Source organism: Melanotaenia boesemani, chromosome 8 (genome assembly GCF_017639745.1).
Source record: "Melanotaenia boesemani isolate fMelBoe1 chromosome 8, fMelBoe1.pri, whole genome shotgun sequence".
Lineage (NCBI taxonomy): Eukaryota > Metazoa > Chordata > Actinopteri > Atheriniformes > Melanotaeniidae > Melanotaenia > Melanotaenia boesemani.
The window spans coordinates 20,832,320-20,851,301 of NC_055689.1; the positions used below are offsets into that span (position 1 = coordinate 20,832,320).

An 18,982-nucleotide genomic window follows, 5' to 3' on the forward strand; every position below is an offset into this window, starting at 1 on the left:
CTTTTTTTCCTCCTTCATCTTCTCTACAGTATTATGGCTTCAGTCATTATTTGCTTTCATGGAAAGTGAACGATGGCAGCGAGTGTATTTCGAGTGTATTTTGAGTGTATTTCGAGCCGAGATATTTTTAAGCACAAACTGTATGCAGGTTTGTTTGATTTTTCCAAGAAGTCGCAATATTTTTAAATGACTTTGATCATCCACAGACTTTTTGGTAGAGAAAGACAACGATTACTGTGTCTGTCAGACACCCTGCAACATGACTCGTTATGGCAAGGAGCTGTCCATGGTTAAGATCCCCAGTAAGGCATCTGCTAAATATCTGGCTAAGAAATTCAACAAAACTGAGCAGTATATTGGGTAAGTATTATTTGGTTTCAGTCAGTTATTTAGTATAATGGCCTCTTTTTTTTTCTTTCTGTTAATGGATGGATGCTTTTGTGGTAAGGCATGACATGAGTCTCCATCGTTCACCTTCAATGTAACAATAATGAAAGAAAGTTACATAGGAAATGTGAGCTATCAGTTGGTGCAATGCAACATCACAGGCTGTGTTCTTGTCTGTCCCCTCTTCAGAGATAATATACTGGTGTTGGACATCTTCTTTGAAGCTCTGAATTATGAGAAAATTGAGCAGAAGAAGGCCTATGAAATTGCAGGGCTTCTCGGTAAGATTCTTGCAGTTGTATGAAAAAAAAAGAAAAGTGGATGACTTTAGTATCAGCACTTAGCAGGTCCCTGGCGCACATTTCACATTGTGTTCATGTCTGGTGCTTTGAGGGTTCCTCTTTGAACTTACAAAACAGGCTGAACACAATTTCATAATCTGATGCTCTTGCAAGGGCAGGAGGGTTGGGTCTTATGAAAAGTTGGGTCTGCATGGAAACTTTTAACAATTCCGCTCAGATTTCTCAGAGATATATGGAATTAGATGTGACAGCACTGGGAATGGTTTCACGCACCATTGTTCAGTTCCTGTACCTGCCCATATCTGTTCATCTCTCTTTCTCTAGGTGACATTGGAGGTCAGATGGGGCTATTTATTGGAGCTAGTGTTCTAACAATACTGGAAATATTTGACTATCTGTATGAGGTAAAGTTTGATCTTTTTAATGATCAAAATATATTTTATAATGTTTTAGCATTGATGAGGGCCAAAGCAGCTAAGACTGCACAGGAAACGCAGGTTTGACCTTTTGAAATGCTTTTCATTCATGCAGCAACACACTTAAGATTTTTGACCAATGTTTTATTCACATATGAGCACCAGACAATTTATTGAGAACATGTGGACAACTGAGTCAGAACTTCCTCTGTAGCTTCACTTTATACAGATTATCTTCTGGAGATGTTCTCTTAAATTAAATACCCCAGAGGGGTATGTAGTTACAATGTAAAGCATGTAACACATGATGCAAAAGGTATCCCTTTGTTTATTTACAGCATCTCAAGAATGGTAGATGAGGCTTCCAAGTGAATATTTCTGTTTGATATAATTACCAAACACTTTTGGATGCACCCAGGATGCAACTGTCAGTGCTGCTATACTTGTATAAAAGTGACTCAAGTTTCATGTCTGCATCCTCAACGCTCAAACACAATCATTGGCTTGAAGTTTAAGGTGCATTTTTGCTCATAACTTTGAATCTTTTTCTTAAACTAGAGCCACCATCAACTTTTCTATAAGACAAAATGGAACCAGGACCTACTTACTTTATTCTGTGTTTTACTGACATTAAACTTATGAACCTGCAACCCTCAGCACATTTAGTACAAAGACATTTTTTTTCTTTCATACCTACAGTAAAGCTGTGATCTTAAAGCTTGTTTACTCTGACATATGGCTACTTGCTAAATCCTTTAGCTGTCCTTATTGCTCCATGTAGCTATGTTTCTACTTTTAGTTAAATGAATTACAACAATCAGAGTCATTTGAGAAGAGATTTAGATAAAAAAAACTAATAGGGCCTTAATTTTTGTACAGTTAAAATAGCACAAAGGAGGAGCCAGCAGCCATTCGCTTAGCTTACTGACTGACAACAGTAGATGGCCTGGCTGTGAAAAGTCTACCAACTCCTCCATCTTGTCTTCAGTGTGGCGTGGCTAATAATTAATAAAAGAAACAATACAACTGTGGTGTATTCCGTTTGTGAATCATGTTTATCTAATGTTTGTTTTGTTTGTTTGTTTTATTTAGGTGTTCAAGGATAAGGTTCTGGGTTACTTCATGCGCAAGAAACGACCACAACGTTGTCAGAGTGACAATCTGGTAATTTCTCAGTTTCTTAGAATACATTTAATTAAATGAATGAATGTGATGTTTTACTAGATGAACTCAGGAAAAAACAACTGTCTGCTCACAATAATGCTGTAGTTGAACAGCACCAGAAAAAAAGCAAAGCAACACCACATTGTGTCCTCGTGAACTGTCCTGCAACCATATGTTTTGTTTTAGAAAACATCAAAATACACACACACACACTGTTTTCACTACAGTGTGAATGTGTAAGATGTAGTATACTCTTTATTTATGTCTTGACTAGCAGCATAAAAAGCTTCTTTCACTTAACTGTCCTCATTATCTGAGGTTATGATCCATATTTCAGTTCATCCCAAACACCAACACACTTTGCAGTAGTACAATATGCAGTAACGTCCTTATGTTGTAATTACAGTCCACTTTGATCTCAAAAAGTAGTTATTGCAGTCTGGTTTTTCTCCACCTATTCTGGCTGTTGTGATATAAATGGTGATGGAATTCAGAACGGATCCATGTGAGAATAGAAGAATGAGAAGGAAAGAGATTGAGGATTTGAAGATTTTAAGAGCATTTTTTTCTGGTAAAATTGTTTTCAAAACCATAAGAGCAGAAGAAAAACAGAAAAATAAGTTTTGTGAAGCCACTGCATCCAGAGGCAATTCCACTCCCACTGACATTTATCTAAGAATCTACAGAGCAGTTAAGAAATGATTTACAGCAGACATACACCTTCTTAATGTTAGCTGTTAGCAGCTGCTCAGCACATACTGCAGATTTAACCCATACCAAAAAATATGGGAAAGGTTATTTTATGGTTAGAGCTGCAGACAGATATTTGACCTTGTAGTAAATTAACATTCACATGTTAAATTTATGTTTATTGATTATTTTGTACTTCTTTTTAGAAATTGTGCAGGGGTTGGAACCCCTGTCCAAAGTTATAACGCTTCATTTTCCCTAATCTGGTGCTGTGATACTGAAGCATTTAAGCTGTTTTTGTTACATGCAGACATTTTCTTTTTTCTTTGAGTTTATTGTATCAAGTTTGCATCCAACTCTCCTGGCAAAATGGTGGACTTGCAGGTACTGTTATGTGTGTCATACATGAGAAACAAAAGCATGCCGTGCAAAATTTAGTTGTCTTCACTTTTACTTCACATTGGTTAGAAATGATGGATTAGTGTTTGCATGAGGACAGTGCTTCTTGCATGCTTTGTTGCCTTGTGTCCAGGATTCAATGATTGTGGAAGGAAGGAAAAGACTATGAGAAAATATTTATTTTCCTTTGCAGAGTGGAGATAGTGTGTACACACTGAATTTATTTCAGCATTGTTATAACGAAGGTTATTTCTATTCGGTATGATTAGGATTCTTAGTGGGTGGAATAATGAGAGGAAGGATTTGTTTGGGTCTTTTTTTTACAGTATAAAATATACAGTATTCTGTTCCATTCATGTCATATATTTACCTTCTTACAAGAAATCAATGAATTTACTTTATTTTTGTAATATTCAATGTGATGGCATGCAAAACTTTGGCCTGCCTGGTCAAAATTTCTTTTACTGTGAACAGCCAAGAAAAAAAAAACACAACACAAACCTTATAAAGAACAAACTAATAAAAGAAGTTTGTTTTATTAATGTTTTAAGTTAATCTTAGATTTTATATAATTAAGAAATAATAAAAAAGATCCAACTATATGGTCTGAGCAAACAGTTTTGTCAGTATTGATAACAACCCCTTGAGTAATGAGTATCACAGTTCATATCTCTCTATTCTTCTTCTAAAAGGGATGAGGCAAGATCTGTGTGATTCTTGGCCCATCTTGCATATACTTGTCTTTTGATGTCTATTCACAGCTTTCAATGATAATTATACCCTTTTTTTAAGTTAATGTCTTTAGCGATCCTCTGAGACGTTCTTAAAGTTTACTTTGTGCTGCAGTGCTCCCCCATCTTTTGTAAGTCCAATTTGTTTTGACTACATGAATAGCTGAGGGAACAAACACTTGAGACCACTTTTCCATCTAACAGCCTTTCAAGTTCTGCAAAATGACTGCTTAATTTGAGTCAGGTGTGCTGGAGCAGGAAAAGTTGCTGGAGTGCGGCCCTTGTAGAGTTGAATTTAGTAGCCCTGCACAAAACGTTTTCTTAATAGGTTGAAAATGATTTTTCATCTATCATTTTATGTCATTTGTGAATCAGTTCTTCTTCTACTCAGTAAACTATGACAATGACAGAAATTTTGGCAAGGTGTGCCCAGATATTTGCATGCTGCTGAAAGCCTTTTTCAGCTATTTCACTGTCACATCTGCACCTAAACTACCTGATAAAGTACTTCACCTGTATTTAGACCATAGTCTGTGGTTAAGGTTGTTTTTCTTTTTCTTCTGTGATCATAAACATGTGTGGATTTGATCTTTGTCATCCTTCCTCATTTAGGGAAACTCACATTTATTTTAAAATTGAGATGGAAACCATTTCCCATAGTACTCATCTTAGAATTTAACTTATAGCATTTACATTGTGTTTTAATTTCATTTCAGCCACCCTCACCCATCTTTCTTTTCATCATGTCTATTCCAGGAGTTTCCAGAGAACCCAACCAGCCCTGGTGTCACGCCTAATCATGTCCCCAGGTAGCACACCCCGTTGATAATAGATCCTCCCTCCCATGCTGTCCCCCTCTTTCATTCATACCAGAGACCATCTCATATATCATTTCCTCAGTGGTTACAAAAGATTTTGTTGGCAGTCAACAAAACAGGGGTGATTGAGGAGCTCTAATGAGCATTTTATTATCTAGCGCCTTGTCAGGGCAGGTCAGTCATGATGTGTTTCTGTATTTATCAGCTCAGGTGAAGACAAGAGTTGGTTGGATTCTCCAAGTGCATAAAGATTTTTCTCTCTGCACTATACAAAAGTTGCTTCTTTCACTGAATAATGAAACTTTTTTTCCCCTCTATAGGTTAAAGCGCAGTGCTCCTGTAAGAGAAAAGGTGGCATATTTATTGAAGTGTACAAAGCACTGAACCACATCAGATCTTTTGTCTCTGCAGCCCAGAGGGTCAATAAAGAGGCTATGCAGTTGAGGTTCAAGCTAGATAACATCACTAGATGCATTACTTTGTGATGTTATCACAGGTCTGCATGCAGTGAGTTTGCACAAAATACAAACAGGTCTTTGTCTGCTGGAATGACCATTTTTGCCATTGCAACTACCAGCGTTTGTTGCCCACATATCTGCAGCTATCTAATCAATAGGGGCCTTTGTACACAAATGGCAATGCAGACATAGAGTATATGAATGTTTCAAATTCCATAAGTTTAATAATTCCACATGCTAGTGCAAAAACAGGACTAAAAATATGCTGTTTTCTTTCCCCTTCCCCCTTCTTTTATTCATATAATCCCACCATCCCCTGATATCTCTCCTCTGTGAAACATATGCAATGCCTCCAATCTCTGATCCCTCACCTTTATTCATTACTTCATCATTGCCCACATATGTTTCTGTCATTTGTCATCCCACTTAAATATCCTGTCCTTCTGTCCGTGGCATTATTAATCACTGAACACATTTTTTTCTGTTTTTACTCCATTTCTCCTCATATGATTTTTTTTTATTATTTTATTTCCCACATACTCCTTCACGATGGCTGTCATTTTATCTGTGGTTCATTGCTTTCCTCCATCACTCCCCACATCGCTCCTCCCTTAACCCGGTTGAACTCGTCTCCCCTCCTTCCCTCCCCTCTGTTTTTCAGAGCACCTGTGATACCCTCCGGAGTCACTCGGACAGTCTCGGATTCACGCCGAACATGTTACCTCGTCACCCGACTTTAGGCAACTTTGAGGAGTTTGCTTGTTGACAACATAAAGTAGGGCTTGGAGCACATCTGGAGACTTGACAGCAAACTGTGAAATAATTTGTGTATTTAACAGGAACAGGTTGAGTGTAGGCTCAAAAATAGTACAGTTTAACAGTGCTTGAATAGAAATAGAATACTATCATCAGAAAAAAATGGAAAAAAAAGAGACCACTTCCAAAACAGAACTCAGGTTTAACTGCCATGACAAGGGCATCGGTGTTCATTTTTATTTTGGTTGGTTTTTATCATCTAGTTACTTCATAGTATACAATCAATGAAGGTAAAAAGGGGTTCAGAACTGTGTTGTGTTTCATGGTCCCGCTGTGCTAGTATCCCTGTTCATTAATAATGAAATAAAAGATATGAATTGGTATGTGTAGCAGTGTTAATTAAAAGTGTTATGCTTCCAGCATCATGCTGTGCTGAGTGACCTTATATAACAGCACTGGTTTTATATCTGCTCCACTTTAAGAGCTTTTTGTTGGTATAAAAAGCTACTCAGACCTGAATCAAAATACTAGACGTATGGTTAATATTGCCTCTTGCTACAGTGAGGCTGTGAGTTGTCTCAACAATTAGACGACTGTCCTTATTTTGAGGTTAAAAACAGAACAATGATGTTTTTCATTTGTACATTTGCAAGTATTGCGTTTTGTTTCACATGGATCCTTGGATGACTCAGACTGGCAGTGGATATTTTTGATGACTTTAGTCATTTTTTACACACAGTGCAGACAGAAAAGAAAACCAAGAAGCAAAAAAGGCAGTTGATTGTATCTTTATATAGCTGACATTTCAGTTTTTTTTTCAACATTTCCCATTTTTGGGACACATTTCAAATTTATTTGCCCATTTAATGGGCATTGTTCCCAGATATAACTTCAGATGATATAGAATATACTCTTCTCCACCTCCCAGGAGGCTCGATCAGGTGTCATCATCCATTGATAAATGCATTGATAATAATGCTCATACTGCATGATCACAGGGATGACCTCATTATCTTTTGTGATCAAGTGCAACTAAAATGTTTACTGTTGTCACTGTATAAGTGGTTCCAACCCAAAGCCTAATAATTTTTTTTCTTTTGGCTTACACATAAGCAGCATCTTAAGATGGAAATGGAGAAACTAAAGTTGAAAGTTAGGTGAAAATCTTACAGCTGTTTTTATACACTGTTGCTAAACTATATAGAAATGTCTGGGCGCCACCACAGACCCACTGTTTTCTAAAAAGTGGATTACAAAATCAGTCCCTTTTTTTCTATTTTTTTTTTTTATAAAAATCTGTAATCTCTTTTTTTTTTTTTTTTTTTTTGGTGTTGTTTTTGTAACTTGGCTGTAGGGGACCTCATGAAAACCGTGGGTTAAACAAAAGTTAAACAAAGATAAATAAAAGGTTATGCATTTGCTATCAGTCCCCTAAATAATAATCTACCAATTACCTTCAGAAGTCACATAATATGATAATAAGACTAACAATAACTTTGAAGAAGCTAGAAAGCACCACAACAGGCTGGTATATGTGACTGCAGGACCACTATAATAGAATAGAAATACTTTATTAATCCCTTTGGAGAGTCCTCAGGGAAATTTGGGAAGCTGTACACGCCACAGATCTGGGTTTTACAGAAGAGTGGCCACATAAAAAGCTACTGCTAAGGCCTCTAAAGGCATGCAAGGGACTCCAACATATGAAAGAAGGTCCCAAGGTCCTCTGGTCAAAAGGTAAAATTTCACTTTTTGACCACCAAGCAAAACAAAAATGCTGCTTGGAGCAAACCCTCTGGGGATGTCTGTCATTGGCAGGGATTGGAAAACGGGTCTGAATTTGGGGAATGATGTATAGTTCTAACCACAGGGAAATTCTTGCATTTCACAGATTTAAGATTGGGACAGAGTTTTACCTTCAAACAGGACAATGACCATAAGCAAGTGGTTTAAAGTGAAACATTTAAAGGTCTAGTTAATAGAGAACTACTGAGCCTCCCAGGAGATGGAGAATGGTGTTTCCTGGCTTCATGGATAGAACAGATAATCATTTAATGAGCTGATAACGTCTGACTTTAAAGCATTTAAAAAAAAGTCTCTAATTTCCATGGAATTTGTTTGCACATAAACAAGTGGAATTTCCTTTGTCTTTCTACGAGTCTGTTTTTTCCATCACTGTGTCTTAAAAGTAGTCATCAGCACAATCCGTGATAGTAACCTATTCTCTTAATAGAGTTTTAAAAAACTTGCTGGTGACATTCCTAAACTTAGCAGAAACGTGTAAATACATGCAATCAATTGCCATGAAGAAATTCCACACTGTTCATGTGAAGCATTTGTCAGATATGTATAAAATATAGATATATAGCGATAGACAGAAAATGTGTCTGTTCATTTGTTCCTACAAATGACTTTCTATCTGGGTGGACCTTAAGTGTCTTTCTGGGGATTAAAATATGACAGAAAACAGATTATTAGAATATAGACCTTTTCTTTCAAACCATCAGAACCATGCAGCCCAGCCCCATTCAGTCTGGTTGATTTATAAAAGAAATGCATTGTACAATTTTACCACTGTATCAACTTAAAATTATTATTCCAGAATATGTAATAGGTCACAAATAACAGTTTGTGATGTATAAATGATCAAGTATAATAAACTATATTTACCCATCATACTTACGTACATAACATTTCTTCTAATCTTCGTGTCAGTCTACTTCCTCTCGTTAAATTTATCACTGTGTTGTTTAAGTCCTTGATACTACAGTAATGGACTTGTAGGTACTACTCGCTGGAATGTCAGAGAACAGTTTTTTATGTAAAACTTTCAAGTATAACACAGTCAAAGTAAGTTGTGTGCAAAAGACTATAGCTTTATTATTGTGTTTTGTGTATATTAGACGACTGTTGATGTGAAGCACAAACCCTTGGAGATCAGCCATCCCTTGAAAGCCCATGACCAAATGTCTGTGGTTGTGACTGCCTTTTGTGGCTCCAGTTCTAACTACGCACACTGTTACACATGATGTGCCCACAGGTTCAGCATATTCAGCAGTCAGAGCAGAGCCAGAGCTCATCTCAAAGACAGACTTCTGGAAATTTTACATTTCAGGAAACAAACATGTAAATCAGTGCTGTTGTCATGAGCAATAAATGCAATGAGTCAACTACCCCTGCAATGCGATTGATGTAGGGGGGGAAAAAAAACAACAACATGATTTGGGATTTCTGTTTTCAATTCGTGGCATATCAAACATCTGTACTGGGTCGAGGCTGAACAGTTGCCAGCTGCAGAATTTGATGTGGGATATGACTAATGTGGAATAGCCACCACCATATGAGACACAGATGCCAATTCATGTTACACTATGATGCTGCTCTGATAATGCTGCATTGATAACTTGAGTGTGGTCATGTTGGGTTAAAAAACATAAAGATAATGACCCAACATGAGTGCAAACTGTTGAGATACAGGATGTAGGCCTCATGAGAATGTTCCAGGTCTTTACCTCTCTCCCCACCCCTGCCTTACTACCAGAGAAACAGCAGAGTGTACCTGAGCTGGCAGAAAGTACTACTGAATTATTCATGCTCTCTATGTAGTCATTTGCTCAAGTAGAATATAAGTATTCTATACATCTCTAGCACCTGCATCTGAAAAAGTTTATTTTGAAAAGTTTAGAATTCATCACTTATTTTACTCCTTGCATGATCATTATGTATTCCTAATATCTCTGGTCTGTGCTAACTTTGTATTGTCCAAAGTGTATTTTTTGAGTCAGATTAATCAAATTAATGATCTCCAGTGTGTGTGTTGGATACATCCGGGACATTGTACCACAGTAAAATGTATCTGATACACACACATACAAATGACCTTCTTTAGCAAAGCTTGCTTAAAGCATCTTTAACAAAATCTAAAAATTGCCTTTAAGACTGGTTCTTATAGATAAAACCATGATTTACCTCAACACAAACACTATTCTGGAGAACTGGAGTTGCTTCATCTGGCTCTATATGCTCTATGTGTATTCTATTGTAGATACACGATTTTAACTCTGAACTGTTCATTAAATAGTTAATACAAACTTAACTACGTAGTCAATCGTAAATAACACTTTTGGACACATGAATGAATGTGTGTTGGTTTGGAGGCGACTGATTTCACCGCTGATCCTGAAGTAACAGTTAAGCTTGTGGTGAGAGGAGGATTGAGACACAAACCTTGACAAATGAAACCAAACCACTGGGTCCATTTAATGGCTATTTTAATGGTAGTTGTATGTTTTTGTATTAGTGTATTCTGATTTTGTCAAACACACCATGCTTTGCTGCAGCCAGGAGGTGAAGAAGTAATGTGCAATGAAACCTCACAATGCAATGAATGTCATTCAGCTGTTAAAATATGGTTGAATTTCTGCAAAATGTCTTCCCTGAATCACATAGTGATCCAAAATGTTTCCAAAAATCTGTGCATATTTTCAATTTGATCAAATTGACCATGTTTGATCATTTTAAAGATAGGACTGTAGTCAGTATGTTAAATAGACCACAGTACACATCCAACACTAAACACACTTTTTTATGTTCATAAGGAAACTCCAGAAGTTTCTCCTTATGTAAAACTGTGAACTGTGGAAGGTTTATCCCATCAGAAAGTCCTGTATTTGAATCTTTGTGCAATATAGTTTACATTTAAATGCCATTTTACAGTAAAACAGCCTTTAAAATGTTGTTAAAAATGTAAAGAAGTACATGTTTGAAGTGGCTTGTAACCTTAATAACTGTACTCCAAACTAAAACTAAAAACTGCACAACACTGAAGATGTTTGTCTAGAGTGTAAATACTGATTAACAAGCTGAAAATTATTACTGAAAGGAAAGCAAACATGTATTTGTTTTTTTTTTTTACTGAAAAACGAGTCTTACTGGTTGAAATTTACAGTCACATTTGCCCCAAGTTCTACCAGCAAAAAGCAAAGACACACACAAGTGCAAAACCCACCCCTTTCAATTTAAGATTTAAAAAAGCTTTAGAAAATAAAATGCACTGCCGTCACTGCTGCTATGACAACGAAATCCTAAGAGCAAAAGCTTGTTTTTTTTCCATAACTTAATCCACACACACGCACATCCTTCAAACATTTTAAATTCTACAGAGCAAGTTAAATGCAACAGTTTTGAGTGTTTACTGAAAATTGCCTTATGTACCAGTTATTCTACATTTAAAAATGGGCAAAAGAAAAAAGAGCAGTCATTCCATCATTAATAAATACATGCATCCATAATATTGTCTTACATCAGTAAAATGAAACTAATAACTTTCCCTACTGAGACAGCTGTTTCTGACACCACTCAGGTTTTATGGTATAAGTATCAATGTGACAAGGTGGAGTAAAATAACCCTGCAAGCTTTCAGCCGTGTTAATGTACAAGTTACAAAAAGGAAAAAACTAATGGTGCAAAAACGGTTATATGAAAATACAGATTGGTGAAATTATTTTTTTCATTATAGCAATTACAAAAGCATTAAAAAAAAAAAAGTATAACAATGATAAGAAAAAAAAAACACAACCCAGTATCATGTCATAAATGGTCCACTAATCATTAACACATAAAAATGTTTATATTGTGTATATATTGTCCCATTTATTGGTAATGGGCTGCTGTCAGAGTTCAGCTTTTCTTATACTGATCACTAAACAATTTAAAGTTAAACTATGAGTGACAAAGTGCTCAAAAGAAACAGAAATGGTCAATCAAAAGGCTAAAAAGAAAAAAAAAAAAAAGCATAAAATAAAATAAAATAGTTTCCCAGGCTATTTTACAATCTTGCTATTGGTAGCAGGACCAGGACCTGGTATAAGAAATAGTAAACATGTATAGCCAAAATGTTTTTTTGAGGAAAGTCAGTAATGGCTTCACTGTTTTCTGCATAGTTTCTGGAAGTAACTTTGTGACTTGGAAGCAGTCAGCAAAAAAAAAAGACATTCAGACGAAGAACTTCTAGTTCTTATCTGAAGGACGTTTGACCTCAATAGGAATGTTGATCAGTTTATACTCAGAGAAAAATCAAATCTGATTTTGTTTTTTCCCACAATTCTTTCAAGGGAGTTAAAATTTCCCATTACATACCAAATGACATCATTACATCCAGGAAACCTGCAAGAAAACTGTTACAAAAGCCAACACTAGCATAAAAAATTAGGAAATGCCGACTTAAGCCTTTTTAGTTTTTAAATAAATGACTAACTAAATGGCAGATGAACTAGTCTAACCCCATATCTGATTAAAACTTGAGGCATTAGCTGCTCTGCATCTGTGAATAACCAAATAATGTTAATCAAAGCTTTCAGCAACAGCATATTTGGCAGCTAACAAGTATGGACCATTTATATGAGATAATGAGATCATTTTTACTATTGTCATACATACTTAGTTCACACATACCTGATTCACAAAAGTCTTGAAATGTTTTGATCATGAATAGACATTTTTTGGGATTTAAAAAAAAATCAAAAAACACCTGTATTTGTTTACAGATGTCAAAGCGTGCATCAGTGAAAGCAATTCCCAAAACATACTTTGCAAAATATCCAGCAGTAATAGTAACTGTAACTTTACAAAGGTTGTGAGAGGAACTGATGCGCTATGTGCAAGCACTCAAATCTCAAGCATCTGAAATTAAGTTAATAAATGAGGTGACCACAGACTGTAAGGGCAAATCTCATTTGCCAAAAAAAAAAAAAAAACTTAAAGTCTAAACTACAACAGCATAAGACAAAAAAAGAAAGAAAGAATACACTGACATAAAGTCACTCACATTGGTGCTAATTAACTGGGAGGAGTCTATACAGCAAATTAAACTAGCTTTTAACTTAAAATAACCAAAACAATAGCAGAGCCGCTGGGGCTTTGTTCCACACAGAGGCACAACAAAATGAACTGCAGGGGAGTGTTTGAAACCCAGAGAGGGATTTTCCTTGTTGGGATGGCTCCTAATGACCCAACAGGGTTAGGGATGATTGATTCTTGCGGCTGTGGCTCAGTGAGAGGCAATTTAGCATTTAGGGTGGGCAGAAATCGGCAAAGTAAGGATGCTGCAAGGCCTCTTCTGCAGAGATCCTCTGGACAGGATTACATTTCAACAGGTTCTAGGTCAGATCAAAGAAAACATTTTATTAAGTAAACAGCAACAATAATAAAAAAAGGATGTTTCAGATGTTGCTAACATTAGCACATACATTACTAAAAAGGCATAAATCAAAGTTACCTGCAATAAATCTCGTCCAGTGCTGCTTAGTTTAGGAACCACATTCACCAGTGAGGTGGTGGCAGGATACATGGGGTATGGCTGGAGGAAGAAAGAGCAAAATACAGCATGAGCTCCATCCACTGAGGGCTTTATCAAAGAAGTAACATAAATTAATTTACCTTGTAATCTGGAAGTTTTGTCATTGTTTGCCACTGTTCCTCAGTTGGTGTACCCAACAATGTACAGCACAGTTCAAGAAAAATATTTAAAAAGATCAATTATTCATTTAATAATGAATACACTCCTTAAACCACAAAGGATATCTGAAGATTCTTTTCAACTGGTCGTCCACATCGTTGCCAGGGAATAAAGGCCGTCCAGCATTGGCCAGCTCTGGAACAGAAAATAATGTCAATATGAGACACAATCCTCCAAAGAAAACAGAAATAGTAGAAATGAAACTCGTACAAGTCATACCTTTTTGGTCCTCACAAACTGAGATTTTACTGGATATTAAAAGGACAACTATTCTGCAAAAAAAATCTACTTGATATTCTGGCTGAGCAAAGCTTCTTTTGTTGACCTGCATAAAGCACTCCTGGCATCTGAGGAGCTAAAGGCCAAGTAGAATACTTATAAAAACCATTAACTCAAGTAGCCTGCCTGACTTCAAAATACAGATGTGGCCTCTAACATAAGCTGGTTAACTTCCAGAAGAATTTTATTCCAGAATCTTATTTTCATTTCATTTTTATGTTTATAACTACACTTATACCGCTCTTTTCTTCTCTTGTGCCAAGCCATTTAAGCTTAGAGTTGTAAAAAGACAGACCTTGAATTTTCTATCATAAACTATCTATTTAGAATCAATTAGAAATGTAATTACAGATATTATTTACTTAAAAAAAATCAATCATTACAAAACAACCTGCAAATATGCATCCAGCTGACCACATGTCAATAGATGTAGAATAAAGTTTAGCACCAAACAGCACATCTGGAGGTCGGTACCATAGTGTCACCACCTGTAAAGAAATGACAGCAAAATGTAAAAGTTAAAGCAACGAAAACCAAACATGTATTAACACAACAGCTGTGGCTGTGGGGTTTGCTGTCACTTCATACTCACAGTGAATTAAAAATATTACTGCAGCAGTGTCATTAAAACTAAAATGTAAACTACTTTGTCATATTTTCTGCCCATTTCTTCCATGTATATAAAACACTGCCACAGTAAAACAGTGAAATACAATGTAAATACAGAAACTCTGTGAAGTGGCTGAAAATGACTGTTATTGCTTTAAAAGTTTATAAAAACTCCAGTTAGTGTGTATATGAAAGACATGAACACCCGCTACTGAATGCCACAGTATGAGAGTTTACTTACACATAACACAGACAGTACAATCTTTATTTTTACAACCCTGCCCCAGCTGTTGTGATGGTGGTACAGTTAGCTACATGCCAAGTCACCAAAAATCAGGGGCTCAAAAAGCATAATAAGTAGTGTAAAGAAAGAAAAATAAATTGAAAGGAGCAAAAATACAATGACCACGTTACAAAAGACACACCAACGATTACAAACAACCCCAACAAAATACAAAAAAAAACAAAACAAAACAAAAAAAACTAATTTAACAAAAGGTAAGAGTTGCACAGACAGGTAAAAACAAATTCTGTGCTTTGACATATGGGGTTAGTATCCCACCTTTTGACTCAATTTGCTTTCAGACACCATCTTATGCTAAACAAACACATTGGGGAAAATTTGCCTTCTTTTTCTTAGCTTTTTAAAACAACTTTATCACCCTCCTGCAGCAAGATTAATATTGTTTCTAAAATTTTGTGCATAATTTTAGCAAAACCAAACTAGGTGTAAAAAGCCGAGATGCTGCCTTAAAATGAGGCAAGTGTAGGATGTGTTTTTTTTTTAATGGTATGTGATTTGGATGGGTCAGGGACAGTGGATTTGGAAATGGCTGTTGGAGACTCTTGAGTCACCACAGGGCCAAAGGCTAAGAGCTTCTTTAAAATCATGACAGAGTGAGTGCTGGAGTAAGTGGAAACTTGTGTCTCTGGCCTCTTTACACCACACGCTCTCTTGCAGGTTATGGAAGACATCTTTGTTCATTTAGATGAATGAGTAGAGGAATTAGGGTGTAAAGAACTCCTGTGTGTGCACTTTTCTTACATAAAACTGCATAAGAAAGCAATCTCTCTTGTGAATTTTCAAGGATCTTGACTAGAGTTGGCCCAGATTATATGATCAATAATGCTGAAAAAGTAAGAAAATCCCCATACTTTATATGAATTTCACTCGTTGTGTAATTTATGCTACATGTATTACACACATTTTAAGATTTATTCACATAACATGAAACAGCTGTTGGATCATTGATCTCTTCCTAACTAAGTTGCCACTGAAAAACTGGGTGATACAAACCTCTGGTATTAAATGACCTTTTAAAAATAGCTTTAATTCAAACTCTTCACGTCTAAGACTATTCCCTTCTGGGTTTTCTGTTTACTGCATTTTCGAATCAGTAGCGTCACCCTGGGTCAACCTCCTTTACCCCAAGGAGATTGGCTGGCTGGGCCCTTAAGCCAACCAACCACAACAACTAAATCCATCAGAGCTCTGCCGGTCATTTTTCCTGATAACATCTGCAACAACATTTATCTAACCACACATGCTGCTGTAAGCTCCAGTCTCAGTCTTCCATTTAATAGATTTGCTTTGCGATATACAAAGACGTTCCAGCTGAAGACATTAAGTGTTTACACACAAAATTAAACCACAAATAAGAAGTGAAAAAAAAAGTTTAATAACCTGTTGATAGGACCACATACTTTTCCAATGATTACTACTCAGATGGCAACAATATTTCATACTGTAACTCCCTTTTAAATTTAGATATAGATTCCTAGGTCATTTCAGTAGGTCTTTAAAGAAGACAGAAAGCTCTCATTTTACTAATTAACTATGGTTTTGTTTCTAAATTGTGAAAATCTGTTTCAGCACAAGGTTCTGAACTATTTTGGATACACATGCATTTTATAAAGCCTTAACTAAAGACTTATTACATTATTAGTAACTACCAGACTTAAAATCTCTCACTGGTTGTCAAAAGATTGCAGTCATTTTATAACTTGGTTTCTCTTTAGCTTAACTATTCACAAAAAAAGAAGCATGTCATATCTGACTGATGATATAATATATATATGTATATATAATTTGTTTATGTATCTATCAGGAAGCAGCAGGTTAATGGTACATGGGATGTTAATTATATACAACCTACCTCTGCTGAGTAACACCTCACAGGAATGCCAAAAGCTCGAGCCAGCCCGAAATCAGCAAGCTTCAATTCCCCATTCTTTAGGTGGAAAAACATGTTATAAACTTGTTTTAAGACACAGCACTGGCTTCAGTCCTCTTCTGAGAATTAGATTCAGGTATGGATCACTGATGAACATATTTTTTCAATCAGTTTGTATTAAAAGTCACAGATCCAGTCATAAAAATCTAAAAGTCAAACTGGACGAATCTTAAATTCAGCATTATGAAAACAGAACACAGACAGAGCAAAATGGCTTGCTCACACGGGACCAAATGTTTACCAAATGTCAAGTCAAAGTCCAAATGCACTTAAACACTCACTCTATTGATGAGGAGATTCTGGGGCTTCAAATCTCTATGAAGCACGTTTCGACTGTGACAGAAAGCAAGGCCTTTCAACAGCTGGTACATAAAAGACTGTGGAGGATACCAGAGATTGTTTAAACAATTACACTTTACAATTACACTAAAAGATCTGACTAACCTGGCAAACAATGTGTCAAATACTACACTGTTAGACAATAAATTTAGAAACACAGTGTGCTTTTAGGCAGTTGGCTGTAATCTACTCACCTTCACAGTTTCTGGATCTAGATCCCCATTGCAACTGTCAAAATACTTCTTCAAATCCTGCAGGGCATATGACACACACTTTAGCCTTTTGAGGTTTCTATTTAACTATAGTGTCTGTGTAATGAGTATATCACCTGATCACAATATTCAAAAACCAGGGTTAATTTCTTGTCACTGTGCAACACGTCGTGTAGTCTGGAGAAGACACAACAGGCATGAGTGATGCTCCACCACTGACAGGTATTTAACTCATTTGGCTAATAGAAACACAACCTGTCATTCATACATTACGAATAAATTTCAGCCACAATGGACAGCAGACTGACCTGACAATATTTTTATGCTTTAATTCCTTTAGAAGACAGATTTCTCTCAAGGCAGAGCTCGGCACCCCCTGAAAAAAATGTAATTCATTCAGATTTAGCACTATCCTGCTAACAGCTAACATAACACCGCAACAGTCACTACTGTAAACAAACCTCGTCGTCATCGTCCAGTCTGACCCTTTTCAAAGCCACAATTTCGTGGGTTTCTCTGTTTTTAGCCTTGAAAACGGTCCCATATGTACCTACGGAGGAAATACAGTTCGTCGTTTAATCAGTTAAAAGTTCTGATGAATGGAATAGCAGCCCAAGCTAGCGACCGTCTGGCGTTAAGATTAAGAAAATCGCAGACAAAAATCATCTGACAGTCTCAAATTCGTGTCATTAGCAGCTCCAGCTACTGCGATGCAAATGAATAACAATGGAATTAGTTAACGCAAGCATAAAGCTTACAGTCTAGCTTGCGTTAGCAAATGGTGCATCCAAATGAATGCTATGTTAGCATTAGCTTATGCTAGCTACTGTTAACTTAAGTATATATAGCATGATTTTTTTAAAAGAAAGAAAATTATATTAATCTTACCCTCTCCAATTTTTTCAAGCTTCTCATATTTCTGCATGTTTAGCCAGTGAAGCCAGCCTAACGCAAGCTAGCAAAACAGTGACCGATAAAACCCCTAACTGGGGTGGATATGATAGCAGGTAGCTACAGAGCTAGCTCAAATCAGTCTGCAGTTGCTGCTTCTGAACGGTTTGCAGCAGTCAAATTGCCTCGATGGTCATCTAGAGGCTGACAGAATAACTGCAACGTTGCTGGATGCAGCAGCGCTGATACTATTGGCAGCGCCACGTCATTTGAATACATATTACTGGGGGGGGGGGGGGAGATAAAGCTATAAAAAGAAAGAAAAAGAAAAGAAGTAAACTAATGCACAGCCTTTAATTTCAAGAGACTCTCCACCTGCAGTGGTGTGAGTATATAAACAAGTATAAAAAGTGTCCCTTTAAAATAACATAAATGTACAAGAAAAATAATTAAAACAAAAGTTTTGAGATGTTTCAGGCTAAATTGTTGGAAACTGCTGGTTTAGTCTTTTAACAATCAGTTGTATGTTAAAGATTTATTAAATCATCCACTGTCTAAAATCTTCATCCTGCAAGTAACTTATAACTAGACTTTCATATAAATGATGTGGAGAAAAAAATGGTAACATCTCCCTGTAAAAGGCGGTGATGTGACAGTATGAAGTAACAGGAAATAAGGGGATTCAAGCAGTGGTGTAGTCTAGTTTATTCTAGTGGGTATACTCTAATCCACCTCCACATCGAGAGGAGCCAGATGAGGTGGCTCGGGCATCTGGTTAGGA

The 18,982-nt window shown here is 36.4% G+C and overlaps 2 protein-coding genes across 6 annotated transcripts in view; one reads left to right on the forward strand and one right to left on the reverse strand.

Annotated features, from left to right (window-relative positions):
* Nucleotides 1-7,670, forward strand: part of asic1c (acid-sensing (proton-gated) ion channel 1c) — a 108,050-nt gene extending 100,380 nt beyond the window's left edge. For 4 of the 5 annotated variants that reach the window (XM_041992052.1, XM_041992053.1, XM_041992048.1 and 1 more), the window contains exons 6-11: nucleotides 207-360; nucleotides 577-668; nucleotides 1,014-1,093; nucleotides 2,198-2,269; nucleotides 4,846-4,898; nucleotides 6,027-7,670. In XM_041992052.1, the coding sequence (XP_041847986.1) occupies nucleotides 207-360; nucleotides 577-668; nucleotides 1,014-1,093; nucleotides 2,198-2,269; nucleotides 4,846-4,898; nucleotides 6,027-6,105 (530 nt within the window). In that variant the 3' untranslated portion in view covers nucleotides 6,106-7,670. The remainder of the gene's footprint in view (nucleotides 1-206; nucleotides 361-576; nucleotides 669-1,013; nucleotides 1,094-2,197; nucleotides 2,270-4,845; nucleotides 4,899-6,026) is intronic. The other variant, XM_041992051.1, reaches the window with a different exon arrangement.
* A 4,356-nt stretch (nucleotides 7,671-12,026) lies between these two features.
* cdk5 (cyclin-dependent kinase 5) lies at nucleotides 12,027-18,405 on the reverse strand. Its single transcript, XM_041992054.1, has 12 exons — nucleotides 18,199-18,405; nucleotides 17,772-17,860; nucleotides 17,619-17,686; nucleotides 17,427-17,487; nucleotides 17,293-17,349; nucleotides 17,041-17,136; nucleotides 16,682-16,756; nucleotides 14,308-14,404; nucleotides 13,703-13,772; nucleotides 13,559-13,619; nucleotides 13,398-13,478; nucleotides 12,027-13,278 (listed from the first exon to the last, which is right to left on the reverse strand). The coding sequence occupies exons 1-12, from the start codon at nucleotides 18,233-18,235 to the stop codon at nucleotides 13,192-13,194; spliced, it is 879 nt and encodes a 292-aa protein (XP_041847988.1). The 5' UTR covers nucleotides 18,236-18,405; the 3' UTR covers nucleotides 12,027-13,191.
* Between the last annotated feature and the right edge of the window lie 577 nt (nucleotides 18,406-18,982).